We start from the raw sequence: 15,877 nt of genomic DNA on the forward strand, positions 1-15,877 counted from the left end.
ACCACCACCCCACAGCTACCCCCAACCCCTCTCCCCAGCATCCTCCCCCCGCTCCGCAGGCGTTTGAAGGAGGCTGATCGAGGTGATCGGTCCATGACGGACGCCCCCTTTGATTTCCGTGTAAACATTTGAGTGAAGGGTTCCATTTAGGGCTTCTTTTTTTTGTTCCAACAACGCAGTCCCCCCCCACCCCCCCCGCTTCTTTGATGGCGCCCGCAGACTTTTTTTGCCATCTGGCGGGGCAGGAAGAGCAGAAATGTATTTTTGCCCCTTTTGGTTCATGCTGCTCAAGGGGGAAGGAGGGGTGGGACAGAGTTGACCCCCAATCCCTCCAGTGAAAGTGTTGACGTTCGGAACTTCGCCCTCGTCCTCTGAGAGCCGCCCTCGTTCCCCGGGACCGCGTCTGCGCCGCTGCAGACACCTGCGGGAGTCCACACCTCAGAGGTGGGACAAAGTCATTGTTATGCAAGTCCAAGTCGAGTCTCAAGTCATCAAATTCATGACTCGAGTCTGACTCGAGTCCAAGTCACATGACTCGAGTCCACACCTCTGCCACACACACTCACTCACACGCTCACACACTCACACACACGCTCACACACTCACTCACTCACACGCTCACACACTCACACACACGCTCACACACTCACTCACACGCTCACTCACTCACTCACACGCTCACACACTCGCACGCTCACACACTCACACACACGCTCACACACTCACACACACGCTCACACACTCACTCACTCACACGCTCACACACTCACTCACTCACACGCTCACACACTCGCACGCTCACACACTCACACACACGCTCACACACTCACACACACGCTCACACACTCACTCACTCACACGCTCACACACTCGCACGCTCACACACTCACACACACGCTCACACACTCACACACACACTCACTCACACGCTCACACACGCTCACACACACACTCACTCACACGCTCACACACTCACTCACACGCTCACACACTCACACACACGCTCACACACTCACTCACACACACGCTCACACACTCACACACACGCTCACACACTCACACACTCACTCACACGCTCACACACTCACACGCGTCGTGCTGCTCCACTCTCAGTAACATCTCTGGAGCGTGCATCGTCCCTCTCCACATCTCGATAACGTTGCATTGGTTGGTTTTTACATTTGCAATGCCATTGTGTGCACAGGGCTATACCGAATAAATTAAACTTGAAACTTGTGTCCTTCCCCGGCACCTACGACTAGCACTATTGGCTAAACGTACGGTGTGAAAGAAGTTCAACATAAATACAAACTACTTCACAATACACACTACACTACTATACACTGCACTACTACAATATACACTAATACACAACTACATTACTTAACACTACACTACTATACACTGCACTACTACAATATACACTACTACACAACTACACTACTTAACACTTCACGACTATACACTCCAATGAGCACTGTCCAACATACATACTAACTTCTTGAACATCTTCTCTCCTTACGTGATCTGTGTAACATCTCCTTGAAAGATCTCTCTCTCTGTGACCTCTGTGTAACATTTATGTGTGTGGGTGTAATTTCCCTTTTTGCGTGATCTGTGTAATATTTCCGTTTGACATTTCCTTGCGAGATCTGTGTGTGATCTCTGTGTGTGTGATCTGTGTGTGTGTGTGTGATATGTGTGTCTGTGTGTGTGTGATGTGTGTGTGTGTCTGTGTGTGTGATCTCTGTGTGTGTGATCTCTGTGTGTGTGTGATGTGTGTGCGATCTGTGTGTGTGTGGGATCTTTGTGTGTCTGTGTGTGTGTGATTTCTGTGTGTGTGTGATGTGTATGCGATCTGTATGTGTGTGTGATCTTTGTGTGTATGTGTGTGTGATATCTGTGTGTGTGTGATCTGTGTGTGTGTGTGATCTGTGTGTCTGTGTGTGTGATGTGTGTGCGATCTGTGTGTGTGTGCGTAATGTGTGTGCGATTTGTGTCTGTGTGTGTGATCTGTGTGTGTGATGTGTGTGCGATCTTTGTGTGTCTGTGTGTGTGTCTGTGTGTGTGTGTGAGAGAGATCTGTGTGTGTGTGATCTGTGTGTGTGTGTGTGTGAGATCTGTGTGTGTGTGTGATGTGTGTGCGATCTGTGTCTGTGTGTGTGTCTGTGTGTGTGTGATGTGTGTGCGATCTGTGTGTCTGTGTGTGTGTGATCTGTGTGTGTGATGTGTGTGTGATCTGTGTGTGTGTGTCTGTGTGTGTGATCTGTGTGTGTGATGTGTGTGCGATCTGTGTGTCTGTGTGTGTGTGTGTGAGATCTGTGTGTGTGAGATCTGTGTGTGTGTGTGATCTGTGTGTGTGTGATCTGTGTGTCTATGTGTGTGTGTGTGAGATCTGTGTGTGTCTGTGTGTGTGTGTCTGTGTGTGTGATCTGTGTGTGTGTCTGTGTGTGTGATCTGTGTGTGTGATGTGTGTGCGATCTGTGTGTGTGTGTGATCTGGTGTGATCTGTGTGTGTCTGTGTGTGTGTGATGTGTGTACGATCTGTGTGTCTGTGTGTGTGAGATCTGTGTGTGTGTGATCTGTGTGTGTGTGATCTGTGTGTCTGTATGTGTGTGATGTGTGTGCGATAAGTGTGTCTGTGTGTGTGTGTCTGTGTGTGTGTGTCTGTGTGTGTGATCTGTGTGTGTGTCTGTGTGTGTGATCTGTGTGTGTGATGTGTGTGCGATCTGTGTGTGTGTGTGATCTGGTGTGATCTGTGTGTGTCTGTGTGTGTGTGATGTGTGTACGATCTGTGTGTCTGTGTGTGTGTGTGATCTGTGTGTGTGTCAGGCGGAGTGTTTTGGTTGTGGTTTTTCTATTAAGTCTCTCACACTGAGCAGGAATGAAAGGTCAGGCGCTAGGAACTCGAATAATATTTGTCCACATGACGGCATTAGAGACAAACGCAGCTCCTATTACAGAGCTACACACACTCACACATACACCAGCAATATACAGCACATTCACATGCATATACACTCACGTATACAAAGACAAAGGTCCACCTTATAGCCGCTAACAGACTGTTGGGGCAAGTTCTGTAACGAGTAGCAGCACCTATGAAGGCCGGCACGGCACACGAGGGGGTGGGTGGCCAGGACCACGTCCGGCCGACTTTGTCTCCCCAGCGGCGATGTATACACATCGCATCGGGTACTCATTTGAGGCTGAGTCGACCTAGGGGAGGCCCAGGACTGGTTCAGACAATCGACACCGGGTGTTGTGTGGCCGCGAGCGGGAATCGAACTCGGGTGGCCGGGTTCGAAGCGACAACGCAGCGCTAACCGCTGCGCCACCGCTCCCCCCACTCACCCACCTACAACACGGACACTCCCCAAAGCGCCCACCCTCTCACTCTCTCGCTATACGTCTGCTCCTTTAAAACCCACGTTCACTCTTGGCAAGAGTGAATATTCGTAACATCTCCTACCTGCTAACTCCTCCCGTCTTCCTCCGAGACGCCTCTATTGTGCCTGCGATTGTATCTCTGTGCAAGTCAGTCGCTAGCACTTTGTATGCGGAGTGTGTTGATATATTTGCATGTATAGCCGACGTATGTGAGTATCCAGGGTTACTCTTTCCTATGTGAGAACGCGTGCATGTGATTTTATTTTGCACGTGTACGAGTGTGTGTGTGAGTACATATATCACACATGTGAGTGCATGCATGTTGGTATATGTGCGTGTGTCTACTAGAATGTGTGTGTATATCGGTGCATGTGTCTGATTATGTGCTTTGCTAACAGCACTTGCCCCAACAGTCTGTTACAGGCTTTACGGGGAATATTTGTCTGTGTGTGAGTCTTTAGATTAGAACCAGGTACATCTTGAGAGTTGATTAACCTCTTGACACATTTTAATCTATAAGATGATAATTATACAATTAACACAGTCGCTGTTATTGTAAAATTAGCCTTCACCAAATGTACGCGTATATTCGGTATATATTATAATCTCTTTGCATCTTCATCACCAATTTGTATTAAGCACACGTAATATTTGTTTTATTCTTAATTAGTATCTACAACTGCAATCGCATTAAGCGGCAGAGTTAAATCAATGTAACAAAATGTGCGCACAAATGGTGAATCTGGCAAACGAGGCAGCGGTCTCAATGTGAGTATCATTTTGCTCAACAGACTTGAGACTTTCTTTGCTTAACTTCCAGAGCAAAGTTATTGATTATTGTAGCCGCTGCTGCTACTGCCAACTGCAGCTTATTACGACAAGAGTTTCCCATTCGTATCGAGATAGCCTGATGCGCAATTCGTATTTCGCTGAACTTTGATGACAAACACGGCCGATCGTCATGAAAACAACATTTGAACAAATTAAGAATCAACGCGATATTAACACCAATAACAAAAAGGTTGTAAACGTTATACATTAATTCTGCAATTTTTTTCAAACTCTCTAACTACAACAACGAAGCAAATCATTAGGCCAGGTCAATGTTGAATGGGCCATTGATTCACGACACGGGGAATAGGCTTTGTGCGCAACCCTGAAATTCCTTTGCTCAGCTCTCTGCTTGCGGAACAGGGTGGGGGCCTGCCACTAGAGGCAGCTATACAAGAGCCAGAAGGTTGAAAGCGGGAGGTGGATAAAACGAACATTCCTGTTTTAGAGCCGCAGAAATTCACAAATGTCTCCGCGCGACTGCCATCCGTCTCTCTCCCTCTTCCTGCTGCTGCCCCTCCTGCCGCCACCGCTGCCGTTGTTGATTGAGGGGAGCCCCATGGGGGTGGTTGGGGGGCCCATGTCTCTGGGGGGCTCCTCGACCCCACACCGAGTGCGCTATTCCCACGCTGGGCTGTGTCCGAACGAGGTGAACCCCAACCTCTGGGTCGACGCGCAGAGCACTTGCGAGAAGGAATGCACGGCCGACCACGTGGGTCTCTCACCACACTCACCACCATTACCACACTCACCACCATTGCCACACTCACGACCATTACCACACTCACCACCATTACCACACTCACCACCACCATCACCACCATACTCACCACCATTACCACACTCGCCACCATTGCCACACTCACCACCACCATCACCACCATACTCACCACCATTACCACACTCACCACCACCATCACCACCATACTCACCACCATTACCACACTCACCACTACCATCACCACCATTACCACACTCACCACCACCATCACCACCATACTCACCACCATTACCACACTCACCACTACCATCACCACCATACTCACCACCATTACCACACTCACCACCACCATCACCACCATACTCACCACCATTACCACACTCACCACTACCATCACCACCATACTCACCACCATTACCACACTCACCACCACCATCACCACCACACTCACCACCATACTCACCACCATTACCACACTGACCACCACACTCACCACCATACTCACCACCATTACCACACTCACCACCACCATCATTACCATACTCACCACCACCATCACCACCATACTCACCACCATTACCACACTCGCCATCACCATCACCACCATACTCACCACCATTAACACACTCACCACCACCATTACCACCATACTCACCACAATCACCACCCTCACCACCACCCTCACCAACGTCACCACACTCAACAATACCACCAACCTCACCACGATTACCACACTCACCACCATCACCATACAATACCATACTCACCACCAACACACTCACCACCATACTCACCAAAACACCACCATCACCACCCCCACCACCATCACCACCTTCACTACCACCACCACCATCACCAGCAGAACCATCACCACCATCACTACCACCACCACCCTCAACACCCTCACCACCCTCACCACCCTCAACACCCTCACCACCATCACCACCATCACCACCTTCACTACCACCACCACCATCACCAGCAGAACCATCACCACCATCACTACCACCACCACCACCCTCAACACCCTCACCACACTCACCACCATCACACCCTCACCACCATCACCACCTTCACTACCACCACCACCATCACCAGCAGAACCATCTCCACCCTCACCACCCTCAACACCCTCACCATCCTCACCACCCTCACCACACTCACCACCATCACCACCCTCACCACCCTCACCACCCTCACCACCTTCACCACCATCACCACCCTCACCACCATCACCACCTTCACTACCACCACCACCATCACCAGCAGAACCATCACCACCCTCACCACCCTCACCACCATCACCATCCTCACCACCCTCACCACCCTTACCACCATCACCATCTTCACTACCACCACCATCACCACCAGAACCATCACCACCATCACTACCACCACCACCCTCAACACCCTCACCACACTCACCACCCTCACCACCATCACCACCATCACCACCTTCACTACCACCATCACCAGCAGAACCATCATCACCCTCACCACCCTCAACACCCTCACCACCATCACCATCCTCACCACCCTCACCACCCTCACCACCACACTCACCACCACCACCCTCACCACCACCACCACCCTCACCACCACCACCACCCTCAACACCCTCACCACCCTCACCACCCTCACCACCACACTCACCACCATCACCACCACCACCATCACCCTCACCACCACCACCACCACCCTCACCACCACCACCACCACCCTCACCACCACCACCACTCTCACCACCAGGTGTGCGAAACCCATGAGAAATGCTGCCAGAACGTGTGCGGATCTCGGAGCTGCGTGGCTTCCCGCTTCATGGCCCCTTCCTCCTCCACCTCCTCCTCCTCCTCGTCCTACGCGGCCGACCAGAGGAGACCCCCTTTTGGGAGACAAAGGGGACCGGGAGCCACCTGCGCCCGGGTCATCTGCGCCCAGCAGGGGTCACGATGCGACCTATGGGACGGGCAGCCAATCTGCAGGTGAGGAATCGTCGTCGTCATCATCATCACCGTCATCATTGTTTTTGTCATTATTTACCACTCGCAGATGTTTGTTGTAACCTTGGCACAACCACGTGGAAGGTGAGTCGAGTCAGACGTTAACTCATGGTGAGATGTTAACCACCTTGCCTGGTATGCAGGAGTTCGTAGGTTCGATCCCGACCCTGACGCCTGCTGTATATTTGGAGTCTGCGTGTCTCTCCCTCATCATCATCAAGGTGGCTAGGAGATGTTAACTACCTCGCCTGGTATACAGGAGGTCGTGGGCTCGATCTCGACCCTGACACCTTCTGTATATTTGTAGTTTGTGTGTCTCTCACTCACTCGTCATCATCACGGTGGCTAGAAGATGTTAACTACCTCACCTGGTATACAGGAGGTCGTGGGCTCGATCTCAACCCTGACACCTTCTATATATTTGGAGTTTGCGTGTCTCTCTCCGCGGGGTCACATACATGTTTGCTCCGGGTCCTGCGGGTTTCCCCTTCATCATTTAGAATCAAGGCGTTTAGAGTTTATATTTGGCTGCTATAAATGTCCACGTGATGATAATCCTACTTCGTTGAGCAATCATTTGTGATAGCCAGGTGGTCAATTCTGAAAAAGGCTACGCAGCTCAGTGAGGCGTTACCTAGTCAAAATTATAAACGTTTAAGTAGTTTAGTTGGAGTCACAGTAGACTCTCGATTATCCAGTTGCGGAGATTTGGACGTAAACTAATATCGCATGTATGTTTCCCCGTAAGGCCGAAATTAATAATCTAAAAACAGTGATACAACATTGTTATTCTTGGAAATGTTTATTACAAAGTAAACCGACTAAATATGAGTTGCTCCAGGTTAATCTGGAATCCACGTGAGATCGCCTCTACTAGTACAGTAGTTGCCATATCTTTACAACAGTGGGGCGGAGTTGATGTTGATTGGCGTGGACTCTGCTGCTGTTATCCACTTAGTGGGCCGAGTTTTCTACTGGGCGGGAGCAGGAAAGTGTCATCACTGATCTCGCATATCGATCGGTCGATCATTAGTATTCGTTCTAAATACAAAGAGTAACAATCGAAATCTTCAGCTGTGCTTAATTTTAAGTAATTTATTGGATCATTTATTTTGTGATTTTTATTTATACCCTAGATTACTGGTTTTTGACATTGAGATCCGCGGGAAATTGCTATATTTTGGACTATCCGCGATTTCGAATTTTCCGCGGCCATCGTCCCCGACATTAGCATGGATAGTCGAGAGTTTACTGTATGTATTGTATATAAATACAATACAGGGACTTCTCTACTTAAGAACGAGTTAGGTTCCAGAGGTTTGTTCGGAAGTCTTTTTGTTCGTAAGTCCAACTTTACTCCTGGCGATTCCAAACACGTTGTACAGAGTGTACACTAAACACGGGGAATGGTTTAAAAGTTGAATAATTTCCTGTAGATGTCACTGGTTTTTCATGTTCTGCAGATGCCACTGATTCTTCATGTTCTGCAGATGTAAATACCACTGGTTCTTCACGTTATGTAGATGTAGATGCCACTGGTTCTTATTGTTCTGTAGATGTAGATGCCTCTGGTTCTTCATGTTCTGTAGATGTAGATGCGACTGGGTCTTCACGTTCTGCAGATGTAGATGCCACTGGTTCTTCGTGTTCTGCAGCTGTAGATGCCACTCGTTCTTCACGTTCTACAGATGTAGATGCCACTCGTTCTTCACATTCTGTCGATGTAGATGCCACTGGTTCTTCACGTCCTGCAGTTGTAGATGCCACTGGTTCTTCACGTTCTGCAGATTAGATGCCACTGAATATTCACGTTCTGCACATACAGATGCCACTGGTTCTTCACGTTCTGTAGATGCCACTGTTTTTTCGTCTACTGCAGCTGTAGATGCCACTCGTTCTTCATGTTCTTCAAATGTAGATGCCACTCGTTCTTCATGTTCTGCAGATTTAGATGCCATTGGTTTTTCACGTTCTGCAGATGTACATGCAACTGGTTCTTGATGTTCTGCAGATGTAGATGCCACTGATTTTGTACGTTCTGCAGATGTAGATGCCACTGGTTCTTTATGTTCTGCAGATGTAGATGCTACCACTGGCATTTATCGCGCGACGGTTGAACTTACGACTCTTGGTCTGAACAAGCAACTCGACATACGGGACAGGTTTTGTTCATATCTCTGAAAGTTCGCAAGTGGAGGAGTCCCTGTAATATATTGTGTACTAGCTTTACTACCCGGCTTCGCCCGGGACTTGGATTTACCACTCCCGGCCGCCTTTGTCTCCCCAGTGGCGATGTTCACACACCACACCAGGTACTTGTTTGAGGCTGAGTCGACCTAAGGGAGGCCCAGGACCGGTTCAAATAATCGTTACCGGTGGTGGCCGTGAGCGAGAATCGAACTCAGGTCGTCGGGTTCGTAGTGCAGCGCGCTATCCACTACATTACACTGCGTTACGCTTCCGCACACGGGTCATATGACAGATGTGACGTCACAGCTCACTTGCCGGGCAAAAAAAGGCAATATTGAGCCCCCCCCCCAAAAAAAAAAATACAAAAGTGTATTTTTATAATTTTTTCATGGTGTACAGTCTGGAAAATGCCCACATGGCAAATTTCAAGTTTGTTGCATGTCGGGAAGTAGGCTAAACATGTTGAACAAACACACATCATCACAAGTTTCCCTTTGATATATAGAGATATTTTTGTTTGTTGTATGTATATTTATAATCCCCGGCCGCGGGCATCTCCCGGCGTGCCCCGTGGTGCGGTGCAGGTGCAGGGACCGTTGTGAGCCGGACCCCAGCTTCACGTGCGCCTCGGACGGCCTCACCTACTACAACCGCTGCTACATGGACGCCGAGGCGTGCAACAAAGGGGTCGCGCTCGCGGTCGTGCCCTGCAGGTGTCTCCCGCACGGAAGGAGCTCGAGATGATGTGTAGAGATGCGTAGGGATGCATAGAGATGCAAAGAGGTGCATAGAGGAGACACATGGAGACATAGAAATACGTAGAGACACATAGAGATACATAGATACATAGAGATGCGTAGGGATGCATAGAGATGCGTAGGGATGCATAGAGATGCATAGAGATGCATAGAGGAGACACATGGAGACATAGAAATACGTAGAGACACATAGAGATACATAGAGATACGTAGAAATGCGTAGGGATGCATAGAGATGCAAAGAGATGCAAAGAGATGCATAGAGCAGACACATGGAGACATAGAAATACGTAGAGACACATAGAGATACATAGAGATACGTAGAGATGCGTAGGGATGCATAGAGATGCAAAGAGATGCATAGAGGAGACACATGGAGACATAGAAATACGTAGAGACACATAGAGATACATAGAGATACGTAGAGATGCGTAGTGATGCATAGAGATGCAAAGAGATACATAGAGGAGACACATGGAGATATAGAAATACGTAGAGACACATAGAGATACATAGAGATACGTAGAGATGCGTAGTGATGCATAGAGATGCAAAGAGATGCATAGAGGAGACACATGGAGACATAGAAATACGTAGAGACACATAGAGATACATAGAGATACGTAGAGATGCGTAGTGATGCATAGAGATGCAAAGAGATGCATAGAGGAGACACATGGAGACATAGAAATACGTAGAGACACATAGAGATACATAGAGATACGTAGAGATGCGTAGGGATGCATAGAGATGCAAAGAGATGCATAGAGGAGACACATGGAGACATAGAAATACGTAGAGACACATAGAGATACATAGATACATAGAGATGCGTAGGGATGCATAGAGATGCAAAGAGATGCATAGAGGAGACACATGGAGATATAGAAACACGTAGAGACACATAGAGATACATAGATACATAGAGATGCGTAGGGATGCATAGAGATGCAAAGAGATGCATAGAGGAGACACATGGAGATATATAAATACGTAGAGACACATAGAGATACATAGATACATAGAGATACGTAGAGATGCATAGAGATACACAGAGACACATAGAGACACATAGATACACACTAATCTGCCACTAAACGCACCATCGTCACGTTACTCTACAGCAACATCAAATTATAAAAGTCTAAACAATGAGAATACAGTATAGATATTTACACATACTAATGTAATGAGACGTCTTCAGACACGACTTGTATAGCGTTCCTTATTTAAGTCTGAATACTTTTGGCGACATGGTCACAGAGTAACAACAGCGCTGACTGAATTATAGCTAAGTCGACCATATAGCAACGACGGTGACGTACAACTATATAGCTGGCTGACTCTCTAGTGACGACGGCGACGAAGGCTATGTAGACGACTGACGACACAGCGACGACGGCAACAAAGAGACGACAGCGACGACAGCCAGGACCCCGAACCCCCACAGCAACCCCGCTCGCCTCCCACTTATATTCACCCAGCATGGCCAAGCTCCGACCCTGGACACGCCCCTCTTCTCGTGCTTTCTCGCGGGTTCCGGGAGCTTCCAGATCTATGACCTCTTGACCCTTGTTGGCCTAGTTATCCTCCCCTTGTGGTCGCTCGCATGTGTGTCATCTTATGCTGCACCCATGCACATAGCACCTAAGGCCGCTAGATAGCGATACTGTCATTACACTATCATTGCCTTAACCCGACGCTGACTCCAACCCCTAGGTTTCAACTGTCCTGGTCAGCTGCCTCTTCCGAGTCCAGCACGCAGATATCGAACCAATCCCTCGGAGGTTCAGAGGCCACTTCAATCAACTCTCCCACACCCGCCACTACCGCCCAGCCAGACTCCGGAAGACTGGGCCATGATGAACCTCCCCGGGCCCCGGCAGAAGACGTCGTGGCCCCCGTTCTCCTGTCGAACCCAGTCCACCAGGTAAGATGAACCCATAGACTCACACTGAACCCCATAGACTCATACTGAACCCATACACTCACATTGAACGCATCGACTCACACTGAACCTATAGACTCACACTGAACCCCATAGACTCACGCTGAACCCATAGACTCACGCTGAACCCATAGACTCACATTGACCCCATAGACTCACATTGAACGCATAGACTCACACTGAACCCAATAGACCTCCACTGGTGCGTCTTTCTCCGCTCAGGTGATCCGCGCCGGAGGCACGGTGAGCTTCGTGTGTGGTATTGGAACTCGCTCCAAGGCCGAGGTGACGTGGGAGAAGCAGCTGCAGCACCCACAGAGCCGGCACGGCGCCGGCAGCAGCAGCGCCGCTGCCACCAGCGCAGCAGCAGCAGGAGGGGCAAGAGGTGCAACAAGAGGCGGTGGTGGTGCTGGTGGTGGTGCTGCTGGTGGTGGTGCTGGTGATGGTGCTGCTGGTGGTGGTGCTGCTGGTGGCGGTGGTGGTGCTGGTGGTGGTGATGCTGGTGGTGCTACTGGTGGTGATGCTGCTGGTGGTGCTGGCGGCGAGGCTCCCGAGTTGGTTGGACCAGGCCCCTCCGGGGCGGACGCGGTGATCGTGATGAGGCCCGACCACGTGTACGGCAACGCCGTGGTGACCAACATCGGGCAGCTGGTCATCTACAACGCGCGCCAGGAGGACAGCGGCAGCTACACGTGCCTCGTGTCGAACCGCGCCGGCGCCGTCCGGGCCAGCTTCACTCTCTCCGTCATCCCATTTCCTCCCGCGTCCTCCTCCTCCTCTTCCTCCTCTTCGTCATCGTCTGGCCACAACAGCAACAACCACCACCACAGCCATCACCATCATCAACATCATCTTCATCACCACAGCAACCACCAGCAGCAGCATCACCAGACTCATCAGCAGGACTTTTGTCATCAGCCGGCGGACCGCTACGCCGGCTGCGGAGGCAATCAGCACGTTTTCTGGTTCTATGATGCGCGGCGCAACGGGTGCTACACGTTCCTCCGGGGCGACTGCAGGAGATCGGCATCAAGCAGTGGTGGAGGAGGAGGAGGACACATGGGCTTCGTACAAGGAGCTGCAGGAGGCAGGCCTCCACAAGGTGCTGCGTCTCCACCACGAGCCGCAGCGTCTGCTCAAGGTGACAATTTTGGACAAGCGTGGGGCGCTGCCGCCGCTGCTGCTGCCACTGGTGCTGCTGATGGTGGCGGTCTCAATAGAAGACCCTCCCCATTTTCTTCACTGTCATTATCTGGTGGTGGTGGCGGTGTTGATGGTGCTGACAGCGGTGACGACGATGCATTGGGATCGTCTCCATCATCATCATCTTCATCTTCGGCAGCCGCAGCAGCATCGACAGGAGGCCCGTCTGGCACCACCACCACGACCGTCGTCGAAGGCCACAGCAACGCGTTCGAGACGCACGAGGACTGCCGCGCTGCGTGCGTCAACGAGACGGCGCGCCTGTGCTCGCTGCCTCCCGTGCAGGGCCCCTGCAAGGCGTGGGAGACGCGGTGGAGCTACAACCCGCTGGGCAAGCGCTGCGCCACCTTCCTCTACGGGGGCTGCGAGGGCAACGGCAACAGCTTCGCGAGCCGCTCGGCGTGCGAGCGCGCGTGCCCCCTGACCTCCGGCACCTCCGTCGGCTCGCCGCCGGCCTCCTCATCCTCCTCCTCTTCGTCTTTCTCGGCGTCCTCGGCGGCGGCGTCGTCTTCATCCATTTGCCGGCCGTGCAGGACGAAGAACAAAATCGTGCCGAGTTTCTGCCGCAGCGACTTCGCCATCGTCGGGCGGATGCTCGAGGTGGTTGACGATGGCACGGACGCGGGCCTCGTGCGCTTCACGGTCGACGAGGTGCTCAAGGACGACAAGATGGGCCTCAAGGCGTTCAACATCAAGCTGCTGGAGATCACAATGCTGCAGGTGGACTGGGGCTGCCCGTGCCCCAACATCACCAGCGCGGAGGCGGGCCCCTTGCTGGTGATGGGCGAGGTGCAGGAGGGCATCGCCGTGCTCTACCCGGACAGCTACGTGAGAGCCGTGAGCGAGCGCCGGGCCCGGAAGCTCTACGAGGTGGTGGACAGGAAGACCTGCGACCTCCTGCAGAGGTTTCACGACTAGAGGGTGGTGGTGGTCGTGGTGGTGGTGCTGGTGACGATGAATGGTGGTGGTAGTGGTCATGGTGGTGGTAGTGGTGGTGGCGATGAATGGTGATGATGGTGGTGGTCATGGTGACGATGAATGGTGGTGGTAGTGGTCATGGTAGTGGTAGTGGTGGTGGCGATGAATGGTGATGATGGTGGTGGTGGTCATGGTGGTGAGAGTGGTGGGCATGAAAACTATGGTGATTATTGATGGTGGTTTTGCTGATGGTGATCCTGAAAATGATTGTGATCAACAGAGATGGTGGACGTAATGGTGGTGGTGAGGATGGTGGTGGTTGCAGTTTTGGTGGTGATTATGGTGATTGTGGTGGTTATGGTTGTGATGGTAGTAATGGCAATGGTGGTGGTGATCATGATGGCTGTGTGTGGTGGTCGTGGTGGTGATGGTGGTCGTGGTGATAGTGAAGCCACCCAGCCTTAAATCTCAAATCTTGAAGCCAGCACCTCCGCCTTGGCCATTGTGAACGTGAAAGACATCCAAAACCTTTAATCCACGATATAAGCTGTGCTGGCTCCATACGACTGATCTGATGCGGCCATTACGAACCCTTTGAGAGAAACGCAGACGGGGCTTGAACCAAGCATCTTGGTGGTTCTGGCTCAGTGCCGTTCGGCACGGACTGAATGAACTCTTTGAAAGAGACAGACATCTAGACCCAGGACTTGAACCCAGGATTCCAGCCGTGATACGGCCATTATGAATCCTTTGCGAGAGAGAGAGACACTCTACCACCGTGTGTCCATCACCAATCGCCTGCTTGAGTAGAGGACTCACAAGGAACTGCTGTTTACACATAATGATTTATGATATAAAAGATACTTTACTTTGAGACCAATCTCTAAACATTCATATTTTAATATATACCGTACCTTAAATGTTATATATACACATATTATAATTATCAAGGGCATTGTGAAACATTTTAAAATGTTCATAGTTACATGTATGTACATTACCCTGTCATATACATATGATTAGACAACCATTCATCATATGCAGTATATATGTACACACATTCAAATACAACGTTCCCCCATATAGCCTTTTCAGACTATTTGGGGCAAGTGATGTTAGTGAGCAGATATAACAACCTGCAGGGCGCATGTTTAAACACCGCACCAGGTACTCACTTTAGGCAGAGTCTACCTAGCAAAGACACAGGAACCGGTTCGGATATTTGTTACCAATGTTGGCTGTGAGTGGGAATCGAATTCAGGTCGCTGGGTTTCACAGTGCAGCGGCGCTAACCGCTGCACCACCGCTCCCCCCACAAAGACGGACACACACATGTACACACATTCACACACACCACACCATACACTCAGATGAGGACTGCACAGACTGGGTAGATAACATGAGTACCGCTTTGTGACTCTGCAGGGATATTTTAACAGCAGGAACCAAGGTTGATGGCCCCCGTGTGCACCTGGTGCCATATTCTTCCATCGACACATGCGGAACGTATACGCGATACATATAAAGAGTCTATACAATGCACAGGTTGATCCGTTTATAGCCACCCCACGGAAATGAATATGGATAAAGCCACTATCTCTAAATTAGCCCAAGACTCCCGCACATCACGTGACTTCTGTGTAGCCACACCCACTCTGAATCCCTACCCCTCTTCCCCACCGCCTTCCCCTGTGAAAACAGACTCCGCTCTGTGCTACCTACTGTTCGTTGCTTCCCTCTCTCTCTTCCCTCCTCCCCTCTCATCCCCGACATCTTGGCCCAGTCCATTCCTTTCTTCGCCGTCACGATGGTCAATCAGCTGTTGATAGGCGAGTCGGAGAGTCAATATAAATCTGTGGATTCTACAAATGGATCACCCTGTACATCTAATGCGTACAAGTAACTATATTAAATACAC

The 15,877-nt window shown here is 50.5% G+C and overlaps 1 protein-coding gene across 1 annotated transcript; it reads left to right on the forward strand.

The window, feature by feature from the left end:
• The first annotated feature begins 3,228 nt into the window (after positions 1-3,228).
• LOC133358625 (WAP, Kazal, immunoglobulin, Kunitz and NTR domain-containing protein 1-like) lies at positions 3,229-15,732 on the forward strand. Its single transcript, XM_061577008.1, has 5 exons — positions 3,229-4,933; positions 6,692-6,924; positions 9,717-9,845; positions 11,610-11,820; positions 12,061-15,732. Exons 1-5 carry the CDS (start codon positions 4,688-4,690, stop codon positions 13,957-13,959), a joined length of 2,718 nt encoding a protein of 905 aa, XP_061432992.1. The 5' UTR covers positions 3,229-4,687; the 3' UTR covers positions 13,960-15,732.
• The last annotated feature ends 145 nt before the right edge of the window (positions 15,733-15,877 follow it).

This window comes from Lethenteron reissneri, chromosome 63, assembly GCF_015708825.2.
Source record: "Lethenteron reissneri isolate LAM-NWPU_2019-01 chromosome 63, ASM1570882v1, whole genome shotgun sequence".
Lineage (NCBI taxonomy): Eukaryota > Metazoa > Chordata > Hyperoartia > Petromyzontiformes > Petromyzontidae > Lethenteron > Lethenteron reissneri.

Coding starts and splice junctions, on each gene's coding strand:
- LOC133358625 (XM_061577008.1), top strand. CDS start 4,688: ATGTCTCCGCGCGACTGCCATCCGTCTCTCTCCCTCTTCCTGCTGCTG. Junction 6,925..9,716: donor GACGGGCAGCCAATCTGCAG/GTGAGGAATCGT, acceptor GGTGCGGTGCAG/GTGCAGGGACCGTTGTGAGC. Junction 9,846..11,609: donor CTCGCGGTCGTGCCCTGCAG/GTGTCTCCCGCA, acceptor TCCAACCCCTAG/GTTTCAACTGTCCTGGTCAG.